General features: G+C 45.4%; 1 protein-coding gene across 1 annotated transcript; it reads left to right on the top strand.

Moving 5' to 3' along the window:
- The first annotated feature begins 679 nt into the window (after positions 1-679).
- Positions 680-11,698, top strand: LOC133972983 (ubiquinol-cytochrome-c reductase complex assembly factor 1). Its single transcript, XM_062410629.1, has 9 exons — positions 680-893; positions 2,063-2,170; positions 3,798-3,905; positions 5,152-5,224; positions 6,057-6,114; positions 6,534-6,642; positions 8,785-8,862; positions 10,095-10,208; positions 10,872-11,698. Exons 1-9 carry the CDS (start codon positions 819-821, stop codon positions 11,004-11,006), a joined length of 858 nt encoding a protein of 285 aa, XP_062266613.1. The 5' UTR covers positions 680-818; the 3' UTR covers positions 11,007-11,698.
- Positions 11,699-19,165: the final 7,467 nt, after the last annotated feature.

Genomic DNA, 19,165 nt, shown 5'->3' with positions numbered 1-19,165 from the left:
CAAACTGATAACAAACATGAACACTTGGACATCAGCTTGACAACAACTTCCTAAACCACCTGACATTGTCCCATCTGCTAACATGGAGGAGGAGGGTTTATGACCGGTAGCCAGACACTGTGACTGCAGTGAGCTCCCCAGACACAGACACTATCAAACCCTTATGACACATGTTGCTAAGGTTTGATATTTCATATTTTAACCAATTCTTTCATGATAAATAACTTTAAATATATGTTATATGTAAAGGTGCTCATTTTGTATTCTATAAAATAAATAATTTCACATGGGCAAATATAAACGCTGTCTGTGGACGGATCATTTTGGATCAGGCTCTAGAACAAACCATTGAATCATTTAATAGAAATAATGCTGATGCAGGTAACATGGTCACTAAAGCATAACCATGTTTTACAAGTATTGCATGTTACTCATTATTATCTTTGACTCTTGCTTCTGTAATAAATACAACTTTCCCCATTGTTGGACTAATAAAGGATTATTTGATCTTATCTTGTGAAAAATAAGAAAACCAGACACTTTGTTCCAGATTAGAAGTTTTTCAATCTTTTGGTTTTAGATAATAATTGATTCATAAAATCAAAAGGATTTTATAACCGCGCTTACACAAGCGGACCTTTTCTTCGCCGGGCCTGTGTTCCGCCCGGACGCGATCGTGTGTAGGACAGATTCCGTTGACATTGCTGCGGGGGAGGAGGTGGAGGAGCACCGCTGTGACCGAAGCTTCGACCAGTGAAGGAGCCGCAGTTCAGAGGCAGCCCGCTCCCCGGCTCTGAGACCCGGACCCCCGCGGAGTCATGTACCGACGGCCGCTGCAGTCCGCCGTCAGGAGCCTGGTGCACGGGGCAGCGACCCGGGCCGCCGGCCGCCAGGTAACATGGTCCCGTTAGCTTAGCGACCTAGCATCAAGTTCACGAGCCTCCAGCCACAAGACGCGAGGAAGAAACAATAAACAGCTTTCACTCTGAGCTCGAGTCCCGGACATGTTGTAGAGAACGTGAAGGTGACAGGGCATGGGTTCGATAAGAGGAACTTCCGGTGAAGTTCACCTGAGGTGCACTTCACCGTGAATCCTGGTTCTGATGGAAACAACCAGACTAAACCAACCTGGACCAGACTGACCCAGACTAAACCAACCTGAACCAGACTGACCCAGACTAAACCAACCTGAACCAGACTGACCCAGACTAAAACAACCTGAGCAAACCTGAACCAGACTAAACCAACTTGAACCTGACTCAACCAACCTGAACCAACCTCACCTAACCTAGGTTGACCCAGACCTAAACCAGACTGAACCAGACTAAACCAACCTGAACCGAGCTCAACCAACCTCACCTAACCCAGGCCGACCCAACCTGAACCAGACTGACCCAGACCTAAACGAGATTGAACCAGACTGAACCAGACTGAACCAGACTGAACCCAGTTTCACCTGAGACACCAGCTCTCACCACATGTGGTAATGAACTCATGAGTCTCTGACGGTTTAAAGATGATCAACTCTTCATCTTCTCTTCTGTGACTTCAGGTCAGGTTTACTTCTATAGACCAGAATCCTACTGTCCATCATCTGAAGTCACTTTACGAGAAGGTCCAGACCTGAAGATCACAGGAAACCATCTTTAGATCCTCCAGCTGCTCCACAGACCATTAACATGTGTTTATTTTTTACTATTAATTATCTTGTTTAAAAGTGTAAAAGTTATGTAACATTGTCCGAGACACCAAGTTGATATGGCTGTGGGCGTGGCTTCATGAACCCCTCCTCTTCCTCTGGATCTTCTTCTCTGTGGACTCATGAATCATGTTTTAACAAACAGACACAGACGGTCAGTTTCCTTCGGTCCAGCTGTTCTGAGGGAAGTCCACAGATGAGGAGTTTTCTGGGGATTGCCAAAGTCTGTGTCTGTGACCGTTTAGTGTCGCAGCGTGTGAAAGTGATTATTTTTAATTTGAGAACAGATGAACTGTTGTTTTGTAATTTCACTGTCAGCAGCTTCTCATCTTCAACCATGTTCCTCTGTTCCTCCTGCTCCAGACCTCAGATCAGAACGCCTGCTTGGCTCGAGCCCTGGGAACCCTCCAGCTGGCCCGAGTCTCCTCGGCCTGTTCACCTCCATGTCGGACTCTGCACATCAGCACACAGGTAACAAAACGTGCACACACACACACACACACACACACACACACACGCACACAAAGGCCTTTACACCGGCTTGTGTTTAGGGATTCTTACAGTTTGAAGCCATAAACCGTGAATATGATCGATCTGCTACACAAAGTTTGTGTCACTGAATGTGAGCTGCTGTTTGAGTGAGCGGGTGGACGTGTGGACGAGGTTTCTAACACGTGACGTGAAACCTGAAGAACACAAACATCTCAGGATGAAGAAGAGGAGCCGGACATGTAGAAGACGAAGACGTCCACTTGGAAACACGAGGAGATTCCAGATCTTCTGGTGATGAGGGCCGACGCTGGTGTGGAGGAGCTGGAAACAACAACACTGATCTTTCCACAGCAGAGTTTATACGTCATGTCCCGCCTCCTGCTGCTCTACAGGCTCCGCCTTCTGCTGCTCTACAGGCTCCGCCCCTCGCCTGGATGTTCCCAGATGTTCCTGTTTGAACGAGTCGGACCCGACAACCTGCTGCTGCTGCTTCAAATCTAAAAGACAAACTAGAAAATATCTAGACTGAGACCGACATGAAAAAGCTTCAGAGATGAGCAGCGTTACATGGGGGGGGGGGGGGTCTGAACATGACTGCATCAGTATTTCATGTTATTGCTGCGTACTGACATAGACTCTTCAGCGGGTTCGGTTCTTTAACGTTGGCTGAATTCTGAAGTCGAGCAGACAACCTGACGGCAGTGACCTTTAGCTCAGAGGTCGTGATGAAGGTCACTGAGGTCACTGAGGCTGTAATGAAGCTGTCAAGACGACACGCGGCTCAGAATAGGTCAGTTTATTCATGAGCTCAACAGCTGCACTCAGTCAGGAAAGGCCACGCTCCCCAGGTGTGTGTCGTCACACTGTGTGAGTGTGTGTGTCTGTGACAGAGTTGTTTTCATTCCCGCCTGTCTTCCCCATTTTTCCTCACTTTTTTAATTTCACTCTATTCTTCAAATCCACGAGGTCCGTCTCCTCTTTCTCTGTGAAGCCTTCAAACGCAGCTTCAGGTCAGCGAATGAGGCGAAGCCTGTCGACCTGTTGTTCGGGGGGGGGGGGGGGGGGCACCAAAGCATCTGAGAGTGTGGAGGTGTTTGGTTCCACCTCATAGACGACACAACAACAAACAAAGAGAGGACTGTTTGTCGACTTTGAGACCAGAGAGCGTCAGGGTTCGATTCCCGTGTGACTCCATCCGAGGAGGAAACAGTGATGATGTGTCAAGTCCGTTAGAACCTGAGTTCTGTCTGAAGGGACCAGCCGGTGTCCAGAAGCTTCAGAGGCTAACTCAGGAAAGACAAACACATGATGACAGAGGGATGAGACGGATCAATGTCGACTTTCTGTATCATAAATGTAGAAAGAGAAACTTCATATTGTCTTTCACCTCCACAAAGAGTAATCCTGTCATATCTGAACAATGCTAACACGCACATCTTACCTCATGAACTGTGAGCGCTCAGATTTCTGAGCTCCGAGGTCATGGACATCAGGTTTTCATCTTCATTATGATTCCATCCCCTCATCCTCGTGTTTGTTCCTTCTCCCTCTCTCATTTCTTTGCCCCCCCCCCATCCCTCACTCACTGCTTTGTGTTTTCCTGCAGCTCTGTAATGTGAAGGAGACGCCTCAACACACGGAGGAGGAAGTTGGGGCCTTCACAAAGATCATTGAGGCCATCGGCTTCACGGGACCCCTCAAATACAACAAATGGGTGAGTGGCGAGGGGGGGGCAAAGACACAATACAACCTCAGGATGATCTCCACATCTACATGAGGACGGTGTCTCCTGCTCGTTGGGAAGTTAGAGTTATTCAAATTAAATATTCTTTATTGTCCCAAAGGGAAATTAGTCTTTGGTCAAAGTGCTACAGCAGCTGCAGAAATGTACAACAATAACTAACAATAACAACAACATAGAACAGAACGTGGACATATCACACAAGAGCCAGAATAATACTCTAGAATAATACTCTAGAATTAAAGTGAGTTGAATATTGCACCTGAACTAAAATCACTAAAAGGATAAAACAAGAAACAGAAACTGGCTTTAGAACTTAAAAACCAGAGTGTGAAATGTGCAGTGGTTATTTACTCGATCTTAAAATAATAACTGTTGTTTTCTCATCTGAGAGCAGTGATTTACAGTCTATATAAGATCCTCCACTAGTTAGAGAACTAGTCTTGAACATCTTTCTTTCAAACGTCTGGTTTACAGTCAACAAACAAACAGGTAAATAAATAAAAAGTGTTGACACAATCTCATTTTCATGCAGAGAACTCAGAGTTTAATCAGGATCATAAAGGAGAAGTTAATATAGTTCGGGGAAGTCTCTCTGTGTTTTGAACATTCATGTGATGACACGGTTGCAGTGAATGTTTTCCTAGAATGACCTCATTAAAGACTAAACACTTACAGGCAGGGGTTGGTTCTGTGGGAGGTTCTGGCTGAAGACCTGGAGCTGGCGTGTGTGCACAGGAATGTGGGCTGTCGTCATCTAGTGAAATGTTGGGCTCCACACCAGGTTGGCAGAGTTTGGCCCGAGCACGTCTCTGACCTGGTGTCCAGTGTGTCTGGTTCTTCACACACTAGCTGGGAGTTGAACTTTGTGTTGTGACACCAGAGCTGATGGAGCTGTGTGTGGAGTCAAAGACACAGAACATCCTGGAACAAGTTCTTAATCTCTTTCTATTCTCTGGTGTGAAACGCTTTAGCAGTCCGGACATTCTCAGGAGGAGCTCCATGTGAGAGCACAAACCTCAGAGTCTGTTCCTCCAGAGTTCCTCCAGAGTTCCTCCTGCCAGCCTCCCTGTAAAACATCTGGATATTGTCCGAATATGCATCACGATATTATCTGGAGGATTCACCTCGAGCGAGTTGACGATGTTTTACTGGATTTGTCGAGCTGCGTAAGTTTTATGATTTAACCGTTTTTCTTTTGTGTCTTTTGTCTTCACAGAAAATCAAGATTGCTGCCTTGCGTATGTACACGTGTTGTGTAGAGAGAATCAATTACGACGACTTCTTTGAACGTGAGTGTGTGTTCACGGAGCGCTAACTCTCCAACTAGGTGTCGAGCTCCATCAACGCTAATTGAATAGTTCATATTTCCTTCAAAGTAAGACTTAAAGACACCTGATTTATTTACTGTTGTGAGGATAAGCACCACTTCCTGTCGGCAGAGTACATTTACATCCACTATATGTTAAAAACCTTCAGAATAAGAGCACTATTGTTGTCAGCGGGAGAGAAAGTACATTTTTATTCAGTAATACTGCACAGACACACCGAGAAACGCTACACACACACACACACACACACACACACACACACACACACACACACACACACACACACACACACACACACACACACACACACACACAACCCTCTTCAGTTTTTGTCCCGGTCCAAACACCATTAAGGCTGATGTATTTGTTCTGGTCCAACTGGAGCTGACGAGCGTCCAGGGACCCTGACACGTTTATTTGACACTTCACTTTCTGGCACACTCACACACACTCATTTTAATTTGGTTTCACTTTATTAACAATATGTGGAAAATGTTTCTGCCATTCTGCAAACATTATTTTCACTAATATTCTGTGAAGAGAGTGAAACAAAACATCGACTCTGATTTATCATCTCAGCTCGTTTCAGGATTTTTTAAAGTCACAAGAATAACTCATAAACAATCGTTAAAAGTTTTCTAATACAGTTGCTATTACATTTTGTGTTGATCACTTAATTGAGTATTTGCAGCTGTGTGTGTGTGTGTGTGTGTGTGTGTGTTTGTGTTGTGCAAGAAAACAAGTGAACATGTGATGTGTTATAAGACGTGTGGACATTTTGTGTTTGTTTCAGAGTGCGCCCTCCCTGACACACTCAACTCCTGGTTCTTGGTAGCACAGCTGCATGTATGGTGAGTTACACACACACACACACACACACACATATTCACACACTGTGAACACATGTCCCTCAGTCATGTGTTCACTTTTCACATGTAGCAGCACATCAGTGAAAAAAGGTCGAGAACAAAACATGAGAAACTTAACGTTTTGAAGTTGAAGTTTATATTTTACTGCATCGATAAGGAAACACCGAAGTTACTGGAACTCTTAACTCTCCAGTGAATGAGATACTTATTTCAACATTAACATGATAACTTAGAGAGAAATGAAATGCTGACATCACACATCTCATAGATATCATCTGAGCGTTAGTTATAATCCTGGATGTCATCGACTTGACACAACGATCTGTGTCCTCTGACCTCTGACCTCTGACCTCTGACCTCTGTCCTCTCTCCTCTGACCTCTGACCTCTGTCCTCTGTCAGGATGTGTTTGGTGCGGATGCGTCAAGAGGGCCGAGCAGGAAAGTACATGTGTCGTTACATCGTGCACTCCATGTGGGAGGACGTGGAGCAGAGGAGCAAAATCATGGGGGTAAGTTCTCTGTGTGTTTGAACTCATTTCTTCTTCAGCATCTTTTCCAGATGAAACACCGACCTCCTCAGGACCAGTCCACCTCATGGGGACCATAGTCCGGTCTTAAAGATTCTTCCCACGTTTCCTCACGTGCTGGTTAATCTCACAGGTTTCCTCTTCGCTCTGCACACTCAGGAACATCGTGACTCAAAGTGTTGGTTTAACAAACCGATGTTAATAAACTTCTTACTCTAACAAGCGGTGTATGGACTCTGGCTTTGGCGCTAGTCCCGCAACTCGGGTCAAGCATCCAATAGGAGAGGGACCTGGGAGCCTGGTGCATTCTGGGTGTAGTAGTATCTCTTCCTTTTGTAGTATTTCTACTTTTGAGGAATCTGAAAGTCTCATTTTCTCCAGTTTTCTCTCGCTTGTCGTGAATGAAACGAGCTTCTAAACCTTTTCTGTGCAAACGACTGAAGTCATTCTGTTAAATAAATATTCGTGTTTCTCTTCGGGCTGATGCAACAGTGCTTTCAGTTTTACTCCTGCCTTTGCATGCTGCTGCATAGATGCAGGTTTTGTTTATTTAAAGTTTTACATCAGCATAATTGCGGCAGCAGTTCTCCGGCGCAGAGCGCGGCCAGCTCCCCGGAGAGTCGGCCTGGCTGCGGTCGCTCTGTCCACAGAGTCGTTCCTCTATTCTCTGTCAGTGGAGCAGCTCCAGGAAGTGTCGCTCATTGACATCGCAGCTTTCAATCTGTGTCCACATGCCACTTTCAGAGAGAGAGAGTTTCTCATTACAGGATTAAAAACATGCTTTCTCTTTCACGTCTTAAAAACCTAAAGAGTAAAACTGCAAGAAGTGCAAAATGAAAAGTATTTGGGCTGAGATGCATCAATCTGCAACATTTATCCAGATACCATTATGTCTCAGAGACGAGCCGATTGGCTGACGGAGTTTCCGTTGATGCTTCTGAAACAACTGACGAGCGAGTCCGACCTCAATGTGATGGAAGAGAGAGAGAGAGAGAGAGAGAAGCACACAAACCTTCCACCTGGTGTTTAAAGGTCTAACTGGTTTCATCTGTGTGATGAAAGTCCTCGTGTGTTGCTCGGCAGCTGCTGGTGAAAGGATCTCGTGATTGGTGACGAGGCAGCGTTTCAGTTTGAGGCCTTTAGTGGAGTTTGAGCTCGTTTGGCCTCGTGTGACAGAAAGAGGTCAGAGAGGAGGAATGGCAGCTCGGTGTGTGAGGTCACACATGCATCGGGCAGAGTACAGGGGGGGGGAAGCGGACGTACGTGTGTGTGTTGTGTGTTTTCACAGCTGCACATGTGAAGTTGTGTCATCATGCGTGTGTACACTTGCCTTGGACCAGAACACAGGCGGCTCAGAACTCAAATCTGAACTTTCAATCTAATGTCTTTATTAAATGTGACGTCTCTGAGGCGGCGGGGACGGACACGTCGCGCCCCCTGGTGTCTGGCTCCAGTATAGGTCATAAACCCCGCCTCCTCCTTGTTAGCAGACGGGACACGGACTAAACAAATCAAAGCAGATGTTAAATTTAGATTTTATCTCACTGAAGTTTCTGTCATGAAGTGTTTCTGATCAGTTTGGTTTGAATTAGTTAAATTTCAAATTGTATTTTTAAAGCGTCAAACGAATTGAGTCGTAAAACTACTGAAATCACCACAGAGGAGCTTCTCTGGAGTTTCTCTCCTTCTGGATGTCAAGTCTCAAACAATCAGATTCTTTATGTAGAAACTCTGAAAGCTCGTTGAGTACGACACCGAAGTGACCGACGAGAACGTCCCAGTGGACGAACACGTCCTCGTCCACTAAAGAGACGGTTTCCTTCAGGTCTTCACATTAAACTCAGAGTCCTGAGTCTGAAGATCACCTGGAGCCGATGAGTCAAAACATTGTGTTGTTTGTGAAACTGAACCAGATGCTGCACTTTCCTCATTGCACCACAGACACACACTGAACTTCTGATTTTAGAACTTTAACCTGACGTGTTTAAGTTTAGGTTCAAATACTCAAACTCCAGTTAAAGAAACGATGGTGGTGAACAAACGAGAAGGAGAGTTTTATTCATCACTGTTTGTTTGACAGTTTCCTGAAACATGAGCTGAGCTTCTTATTCTCTCTCTGTGTAGATTGATGCCATGCATAGAAAGGAAGCAATGAAGGCGATGACCGAGACTTTCTATGCTGCGATATTTGGATACGACGAGGTGAGACTACACACACACACACACACACACACACACACACACAGTCAAGCTCATTGTGGCAGTTTGTGTCTGAAAGGTTTCTACATGCTTATTATTTAGTCAGTTGTGTTCAAATGAACCTTAAGGTGTCTAGAGGTAGAGCGGTTGGTCCACTCACCAGAGTGGTTTGATCCCCTGCTCCTTCACTCTGTCCCTGGAATCACACCGAGCCCCAGAGTGAGTTCAACATAGAGCTGGATGAATTCAGTAATAACAATAAATTAAAACAATTTAAAATCAAAGACAGCCACTGATACAAGTCAAAGTCAGAGGTACGATATTAAAATCACTGAACAGTAACAAAGAACCGTCCAGACTCTGTCTCAGTGCGAGGGGACAGACGGAGACGCTGTCCCCTCGCAACACACTCGTCCTTGTTGTCATGTTTTCCTGCTGTTGTTGTTGTGAGTCGGTGCAAAGCGCAGATTTAATCGTGGCTCATAAACACAAAGCGTCGACCAGGAGTCCCCCCCCCCACCCCCCCCCGATCACATCACTGTTTTACGACCATGACGTCGTCCGACAAAATCAACAAAGTCCAGTTAATGACAACAGCTGTGGCCTGTGATTGGTCGCCCTGACGCTCAGAACGAGTGAGCAGGGGGCGTAATGGCTCCCAGCCCCAGAGCCTCGCTGGGCACATCGATCATCACTGAGCTGGTGGAAAGCAGAAGGAAAAATATGCATTAATAAATGTTAGTGGCCGTGATGTGCACACAGTCAGTGGGCAGGTAGAAGACGTCATGTGGTAATAAAACCGTTTCTGTTACCACATGTAAATGAGCTGCATATCTGCTTCATGGAAACGTGTCACGAGCCCAAACTGTAGAAGTCCTGTTTGTCTCCAGGAGCTCGAAGGCTTTCTGTCCAGATGAAGCCAGAACACCCAAGTCCTGATTTCAAGGACTCGTGTTCTTCTGAGACTCAGGTTGAGCAGTGTAGTCGTTATAATCAGAGTCTGGTAGAGGTCAAGAGGTCGAGAAACATTCTCCAATAGCAACAAACAATTAGTCACGAGTAACAAAACAACACAATCGTAAGAATGTAAAATCCCCACGAGAGTTTAACTGCATAGTCAAGGTCCGATAAAGTCTGTTCTGATTGGTCGACCACTTCCAGGAAATATTGCGCTGTCACTTAACGTGTGTTTGTTTGTTTGTGTGTTTGTTTGTGTGTGTGTTTGTGTGTCTTAGGGGATCCTGTCTGACGACAGCGTGCTGGCTGCTGCTCTGTGGAGGAACCTGTTCAACCGTGACTGTGAAGACCCCAAACAGCTGGAGCTCATGGTGGAGTACGTCCGCAAACAGGTGAGTTCCCCTCAGAGCTGTGGCCTGTGTTCTGTGTGGTGACCAGCAGGGGGCGACTCCTCTGGTGGTTTCTATAGAACTCAGTAACATTCAGGAGTTTCTGTCTCAGTCTCTAGTTTCAAGTCTTCTTCAAACAGCTGATGATCATTTAGTGAATTATGATAATTTAGAGTCAAACAGACCATAAAGCACCAGATGTGTTGGGGGGAGGGTACCACAGTTTGATTGACAGCTAGCACTATCAATGGGTACAAGTGCTAAGCTAACAGCTAACTTGTTGAACTGCAACACGCAGAGACGTGACAGTGATGCATCATGGGTCTCCTAAACAGGTTTTCTTCTTCTGTGTTTTAATCGCGTGTCGACTCCTCAGGTGTGTCGGAGGTCGAAAGTCTGAACTGTGTCTGTGTGTTCATGCTGTGACAGCACCCCCCTCAGGCAGCCTCAGTGCACTGCCCCCCCCCTCAGGCAGCCTCAGTGCAAAGCCCCCCCCTCAGGCAGCCTCAGTGCACTGCCCCCCCCTCAGGCAGACTCAGTGCACTGCCCCCCCCTCAGGCAGCCTCAGTGCACTGCCCCCCCCTCAGGCAGCCTCAGTGCACTGCCCCCCCCTCAGGCAGCCTCAGTGCACTGCCCGTGTTGTGACCGTGCTGCTGCTGTTTTCAGATGCAGTCCATCGACGCTCTGGACGGGGAGGACCTGCTCCTGACTGGAGAGGTGAAGTGGCGCCCTCTGGTGGAGGAGAACGCACAGAGCATCCTGAAGGTGGCGACACCCACGTACAACGACGCTGGACTGTGAGACGGAGAGAGGGACTTCCTGTTTCCTCTGCCGACGTCCTCTTCTCCCGCCGGTTTTCACCTGTTTTCCTTTTCATCTCCATCTGTCTGTCCCCTGTCCCCTGTCCCCGTCCCCGTCCCTCTGCGGTCCTATACGGTGGGGTTTTATATTTACATGACATCTGTTTCTGTAGCTTTCTCTTCAGTCCTTTATTTTTCTCTTTTCTCCTTGAATTCACAAACCTGTTTCTCCTCCTCTTCCTCCTGTTCTTCCTCTTCTCCTGAATGATCTGTCCAATCAGAGGTTAGTTTCAGGAGGAGCAGTAAAAACAGGGCGGAGCTGAAGACGTGTCCTCGTCCTGTCGGGTCTGAGAGCGTCTCTGCAAACAGACGCACTGTATTTATATTTTCTCATTTTTTCCATGAGCGCCAGCCGTGCTGTATTTATGAAGTATTTTCTTTACCTCCGTGTTCACACCTTCCTCCTGCAGAGGCGTGGTCTTCTGTCTCCGCCCCCCCACTGAGGGGGGGTCGGGTGAGGACAGACGGTCAAACGTCTCCGTGTCTCTGTCCCTCTGACTCGACGCTCTCGGAGCCGAACAGGAAGCTGAGCCTCACACACTCGTACGTCGCTGTAACAGAAACGAGGTTCTTTAGTTTGTTTGGTTTGTTTTTAAAAAGTGGAAAAAATAAAATGTTCTGGATGAAACTGTTGAGCTGTGTTTTGTTTTTAAATGTTAAAAGTTTGTGATTTATTCTAACTGTTCACAGCGACCTCCTCCTCCTCAGGATGTTGTCATCCGTTGCCCCTACAAAATAAACCTCAAGAAATCCAGTGTCACCAACAGAATGAAATTCTGCTGCTTTTGACAGTTTGATGAAATAACCAACAGGACGTCAGCTCCAGTCTCAGGCTCCAATTCAGACTTTCAGTCCCGGGGACTTTAGTTTTTCATTTACAGGACAGGAAGTCACACTGAATGAAAACTGGAGTAAAACTCACTGGAAAATACACAAATATCGTAGTAGTCACCACATGTGGCAGCAGGGGGCGCTGTTTATGTACGGTGAATGAAATAGAGCTGTGACGTCAGCCTACTCTGACATTCTGCATGTGGCCTGTAGATGGCGCGACACTCCACTGTTTAAAGCAGGAAACTCAGCTGATCGTCTGCAGCTTCTGGAAGAAATAATATAAATCATGACCCAGACTTGTTCTGTTCTTTATCATGTTTTAAACATGTTTTAAAAGTGTGTTGAACATCAGATCAGAGACAACTCACTGAGGTTTTATCAACCTGAAAAGTTTTTATTACACTAAATATAAGTTGATCAAAACATTGAGCAACAGAAAAACAAGTTTAATAAAAGATTATCGTAGCAAAATTAAAAGATAAACATCAGTAAAGTGATAAGTAAATGTGCATTAAAAAAATAGAAATAAACAGTTTAAACTGAATTGTACAAAGTGAGAATATGTTCAGTGAAACGGATCCAACTTCATTTAAACAGGCAGAATTTTCAAATTGTATTTCTTCAGACATGCAGATACATTTTTCATCTGCTCTTTTTCTTACATTTTTCACAAAATTTCCCAAAGTTATTTTTATTAATTCAAATGTTTGCTTTTCCAGTAAATGGTGACGTGTGTTGTAGAAACAGACGCGCTGTAATTTAACAGTCACACAAAGTCTCAGTCACACAAAGTGTGAAGTTCTATTCAAACTGTTGTGTTGTTTTTTTTCTGATGTGTCTCTGTCACGTGTGAGTTCAAACAAAATCACTATTTCTGCTCTGTGCTGTGAAAACGATTTTATCCGTTTGTCACGAAACCATTTCCTACAAAATGTGTGTGTGTGTGTGTGTGTGTGTGTGTCTGTGTGTGTGTGTGTCTGTGTGTGCGTGTGCAAGTGTTCTTCCTGCCTCAGTACAGAATCAGGTTTAATCCCATCAGAATAACAAATGATCCGGCAAATGTGTGTGAGAACAGACAACATGCAGGAACAAGCTGAGGTGTTGGATAAGCACACACACACACACACACACACACACACACACACACACACATACACACAGTGAGGTCCATCCTCTGTGGACCATGATAAAGATTTTCAGTAAACCACAGCAGCTCAGTTGAAATCTCAGTCTGCAGTAGAAGTGTCTCAGGAGGAGAAGAACCAGGTTCTTCAGGACCAGAGCAGCTTCTCTGTCCGACCTCAGTCTCACACATCAGTGAGTGGGTGTCCATGCCCCCCCCACGGGGCTTCACCTGCCACCTCCATCACCCACAGCTTGTTGACGTGAGACTGAACTCCCTCACTCGTCCTCCTGCAGCTTCCTCGTCTGTTTGTTTTCAAAGTTAAATGTGATTTAAAACTGAACCAGTAACATGAACTGTGAGTTTCCTGTCTCAGTGAAATGAGCAGAAACAACTAGAAGAAGTGAACCTGGTTATTTGATGTGACAGCTGTTTAATAACTGCTTTAACGTTCACATCACATTCTGCTGCCGGCACATCTCTCTTCAGTTTTCGGTGAATCTCACGTTTTCTCTCACATCTCGAAGCAGCGACTGGTTTTCTGTGTCACTGCAGCTTTTATTCCGAAATGGTTTATTTTAATTTCAACCTTTACTTTTGTCCCTCTCTTTTGTCCCAGAGGACAAAGTGTCCTGTGACAGTGTCTCACATTGTGACTCGCCTCAGTGTGAGTGACGGAGCTGTGGGTGGAGAGACTGTGAAAGTCTGTCTGTGCTCGAGCAGAAGAAACACGTGATCTGTGAAACTCGTTGATTCAGACTTCAGACACTTCAGAGCTCATGAACGTTGGAAATAAAACGTGTTTCATTTATGTTTTCAGAGCTCAAACGACATCTCTATGATATTTAAATGATAAGAGCAAAGAAAAGGATCAAATGGGACAGACACATACAAATCATTTCAATTTATATTTGACAAATTAACATTAGAAGCTTCTATTTCGAGCTGAATTAGAGAAGCGTTGGTATTAGAGATGTTTGTTTGAGCAGTGGGAGGAAGTGGAGTCGTCTTTATTTAGCAAACGCAATGAAGGGACCTTAAAGATTTAACTTTAGAAGCTTCTGGACCTCTTATATGTTATCAGGACAAAATAAAAGAATAACGACATGTGCACAAACAAGTGAACATGTCAACACACTGAGAACTACAGAGACCTGGAGGACACACACTTTGAGCAGCTCAGGCTCAAAGTTTCTTCCACAGTTTATGAAAATTACAAGTTCATGAAAGTTACACATCTTCATGTGAATGATCCTGTTCTGAAGTCGTGAAGCAACATGTGAATTAACACTGTGGCTGTTAATAACAGATGACCAGTGTGTGTGTCTGTGTGTGTCCTCCCCTGCTGCAACCCTGTGAGTTAATAACTTTCCATACGAGTTTTACTTCCCACTGAAAACCTCCTCTGGTCCCAAACAGGAAGTGAGATCTGTGGCGTCTTGTGATGATCATCACCTGACGTGTCACAGATCCTGTTTTTCATATAAAGCTTCAGACTGAAGCTCCTCCCAGTTTCACCACAGACATTTCTAAACTGTTTCAGACGACAAATAAAAAGAGAATTGTTTCTGTGCTGATCCGCAGCCGCTCGTGTTCACTGTGTCAGCGCACGAGGAGATGGTGGTTGTGTAACACACTCATGCACTTGGTCGGGTGTGTGTGTGTGTGTGTGTGTGTGTGTGTGTGTGGGTGGGTGTGGGTGTTGTTGTTGAAGTGCAGGTATGTGGGATCTGTGCACACCCTAACACAGTGACACACACACACACACACACACACACACACAGTCAACCTGCAGCTGCTCGTTCTGAAATGTGCTGATTCAGCGACTTCAGGTTTGAGTTGAATCCAAAGTGACGCGAGCGTCAGGAAGACACGAGTTGAGATGGAAACACTCGACAACCTGTTGTTGGGAAGATTCAGAGAACGAATGAATGATGAACGAGTGAGAGAGAGATGAAGGTGAAGAAGAAGAGAGAAGGTCTTTGTGATGACAGCACACGGATCCTGGCTCTGGATTCTGATTGGCGGTTGGCATTTCAAGTATTCGCTCGGTTTCCAGGAAGTGGGTGTGTCGCCGGCCGTGGTTTAAAATAATAAACTAAAGTTCTTACACAACTCAGTCAACAAGTCACTGTGGTCGGATTAACGTGACAAGTTGTGAGTCCTTGTTTTGGAACCCGGTGCACACGCGACAATCTGAGTTGTTACTGGGAACTGGTTTGAAGCTAAATAAAGAACAACGTGTTTTATAAGGAACTAGAAGAACGATCAGTGACCATGTCCCTCCAGGTCCAACCTGGGTCTCATTCGTTGTCTCCACAGAGTCACGATGAACCAGATCCTCTAACTTGTGGTTTTTCTCTGTTGTTGTATTGTCTGTCTGTGCAGATCTATCATCCGTAAAGTTTTTACCATCCACGCACACGTCAGTCCTCTAGGTTTCAGCTGAAGCTGTGTTCGGACCCACAAGTGGGATCAACACGGTTCCTTCTCTCACGTCAGAACTTGTCTTTCAGTTTGTGTCTATGCACCCCCCGCTACCGCCACCGAATACCTGCTGAGAGGGAATAAAGATCCTGGTGCATCAGAACTGGTTCAGTATTTTCTGCTAAATCCTGAACTGATGCAGATGAAAAACATAACGTGAAGATGATTCAAACCAAACTGATCTGAAACGTGAACAAACATCAGTGAGAGAAGTGAGATAAGAAAATCCAGGGAACAAAGATTCGTGACAGTTTGACGGATGCGTCACATCTTGATCTAAACACGGAACTTTCATCTCAGTGGAAACACGAGGCGTCAACGTTTGATCTGGATCCAAACCCATGAGTCGTCTGGCACAAAGACTTTATGGGGCAAATAAATCCTCCTTATCTTCCAAGCAACCAGTCGCTCATCCGGTAGCTCCACATTCTGGTTGTGGCTGAATCCTCGGACTGGTTTCCTCCACATGCTGCTGGGCTCTCAGGCTCTGGAGCTGCTTCTCCTCTGTCGGCTTAAAGGCCTCCTGGTTCCATTTAGACCAGAGTCACAAAGTGTTTTAAAGGGTCGTTTGTTTACCAGGTTCAGGACCTCGAGGTGGATGAGGCCTTCACACGGAGCAGACTCACACCTGGAGAACCCACAGAACCTCCAGGATCATGTTCATCCACTCAGGTCCAGACGTTCTGTCAGGACCCAGAGACATGGATCCCAGACGACCTCCTGGAGCCAGCACCACTGCACAACACTGCATCCTCTCAAACTCTCACATCTATATTTATTCCAGACATGAAAGACAACCTGTGGAAGCTTCACTTGTCTCAGAAACTCAGAAAGTTGAGTTTGATCCAGACTGGGCTACTGTAAAAAACATGGCTGCCTCCGAAGAGAGGACCTGCTCCTGATGTAAATATAACTTAAATACAAACTATTTAAATATAAAGTATTTACATATAAATGCCAAATTCTAGAGTAAAGAAAACAACAATTTATACAAATTATATGAAAGTGAAAACATCACTATTAATATTTTATATTGAATCTGTGCCAATAAAACCCTAAACTATCTTTGGTCAGAGGGACGTTCGTTGATTTCACCGTAAAGTCTCGCTTGGCTTGAGAGGAAGTTTGAAATGGCTCTCCTCTAAAAGTAGCTGGTTTTTAATATTTAATTCTATGAATGTTCTCAATCCACATCACAAAGTGTCTCTGGTCCAGATTTTGTCCACATCCCACTGGCCCACTGGGAGCGATGGCACTTGGGTCTGCTCCTCTAACCACAGACCAGCAGTGTTTCAGCTCCTCTGCAGCTCAGAACCAGTCCTCCCAGTTCTCTTGCTGCCTTCATTCACTCACTTGCTTCCTCTCCTCCTGCATCGCAGTATTTTCTCCCTCAGGAGTTTCCCTCTCTCTCTCTCTCCGTCACTTCCTCCATCTTGTTGGTCGAGCGGCCCCATCGTGACCCACTGGTTTCCACATCACAGTTATGTATGCAGATACTGTAAACATGTGTGTTTCCACAGGGCTGAGCATGACTCATCACGGTGACGAGTGACTCAGCTCAAACACATGATCAGGTATTCACCTGCCAACAGGAACATGTGACTAACAGGGGACCTCTCCTCCATCTCCTCAACTCATCAACTGAGTCCGTCCCAGTTCTACCAAACTAACTGGAACCTTTGTTTCTACTTCATCCTAAAAACTCTGTCTTTCATATGAATGAGTTCCTGTGATTAGAGATGGAGAGACAATCTGAAAACCACGTGACAGCAGCAGCTGTGAGCTCAGAGCGAACCAGCTTCATGTTGGTTCCATGTTTCATCTGATCTGTTTCACCATCAGCTCCTTCAGGCACAGTACTACAGTGCTGCAGTACTCCACAGTGCTACAGTGCTACAGTACTCCACAGTGCTACAGTACTCCACAGTACTCCACAGTGCTACAGTACTCCACAGTGCTACAGTACTCCACAGTGCTACAGTACTCCACAGTACTCCACAGTGCTACAGTACTCCACAGTACTACAGTACTCCACAGTACTCCACAGTGCTACAGTACTCCACAGTACTACAGTACTCCACAGTACTCCACAGTGCTAGAGTACTCCACAGTACTCCACAGTACTCGAGAGTACTACAGTACTTCACACTAGTTCAAATGCACCAAATGAACGTTCTTCTTTCATTTATTAATGCTGTCTCTACCTCCCGTGATTGGTCCAAAAGGTCAACAAAGTGTTTTCACTCTGCAAACCAACAGATCCTGGTTCACAGTAAAAGATGTTAAAAACCAGAAAGCTCCAGTTTGAGCAGCAGAGCCCAATGAGCAGCTTCAATGACCTGAAACTACACAACTGGAATAATCACATGAACACTCTGTTGTAATTACACAGAAAGTAAGTTGTGTCCTTTGTGTAAATATTGTCCCTCCGTGCCGTTCAAACTACCTGTGACCTACTTCCAGTGACAGGCAGAGCGGCGGCTCCAGGTTTGACTGCTGTTATCACACAGTAGATACAGAGACACCCCCCCCCCCCCATGTTCTTAAGAACACGGATGTTTAGGACCTGTTAGGACGTTATTTACCTTCCTCAGTCCTTCCTGCACTGAACTGCTGATAACACGTTCAAATAAGGCCCCAGTTATAAAGAGCTTGTTTGCTCTTCATCTTATTCATGATTATTATGTCATTTACTTATAGAGATCAGCTCTAAGCATTAACACCACCTGTGATGAGCAGGCTGGAACGAGCTCTTATCTCAAATCGATTTGGTTAAAATTTGCAGCTGTGGAATTATTAACATATTTCACGTATTAACATGAGAGTCCAGCTGATCGTCAGAATGCAGAAGCTGCAGATCTGCTTCCTCTGTAACGGAGCTGGTTTGTGTTCTGTGGTGATGCTGCTCTACGTGTTAGCATGATGCTCTACGTGTTAGCATGATGCTCTAAGTGTTAGCATGCTGCTCTACGTGTTAGCATGATGCTCTACGTGTTAGCATGATGCTCTAAGTGTTAGCATGATGCTAATAATAAAGGTTTTGGTTTTATGAGTATCAGGACAGAGGGACAGTTTCAGCTCCACAACAACACAGAGACGAACAAGACACGTCCTGCATTCGTCTTTTAATTTATTCTTCATCCTGTTGGAGCAGAGACTATGAATCCCTCTCTCTGACTCTCTGTCTCTCTGTCTCTCTGACTCTCTGTCTCTCTGTCTCTCTGTCTATCCATCTATCTGTCTCTCTGTCTCTCTGTCTCTGTCTCTCTGTCTATCTGTCTATCTGTCTCACTGTCTCTCTGTCTCTCTGTCTCTCTGACTCTCTGTCTCACTGTCTCTCTGTCTCTCTGTCTCTCTGTCTATCTGTCTCTCTGTCTCTCTGTCTATCTGTCTCTCTGTCTCACTGTCTCACTGTCTCTCTGTCTCTCTGACTCTCTGTCTCTCTGTCTCTCTGTCTCTCTGTTTCTGTCTCTGTCTCTCTGACTCTCTGTTTCTTTGACTCTCTGTCTCACTGTCTCACTGTCTCTCTGTCTCTCTGTCTCTCTGACTCTCTGACTCTCTGTCTCTCTGACTCTCTGTCTCACTGTCTCTCTGTCTCTCTGTCTCTCTGTCTATCTGTCTCTCTGTCTCTCTGTCTCTCTGTCTATCTGTCTCTC

This window comes from Platichthys flesus, chromosome 2 (assembly GCF_949316205.1).
Source record: "Platichthys flesus chromosome 2, fPlaFle2.1, whole genome shotgun sequence".
Classification (NCBI taxonomy): domain Eukaryota; kingdom Metazoa; phylum Chordata; class Actinopteri; order Pleuronectiformes; family Pleuronectidae; genus Platichthys; species Platichthys flesus.
Note: the sequence above shows the minus strand (reverse complement) of the source record. Positions and strands in the feature narration are given on the sequence as shown.

Bases quoted from the DNA above. Each gene is read 5' to 3' on its own strand.
- LOC133972983 (XM_062410629.1), top strand. From the start codon at position 819: ATGTACCGACGGCCGCTGCAGTCCGCCGTCAGGAGCCTGGTGCACGGG. The intron at 894-2,062 runs GTAACATGGTCC...CTCCTGCTCCAG, and splicing joins CCCGGGCCGCCGGCCGCCAG to ACCTCAGATCAGAACGCCTG. The intron at 6,643-8,784 runs GTAAGTTCTCTG...CTCTCTGTGTAG, and splicing joins AGAGGAGCAAAATCATGGGG to ATTGATGCCATGCATAGAAA.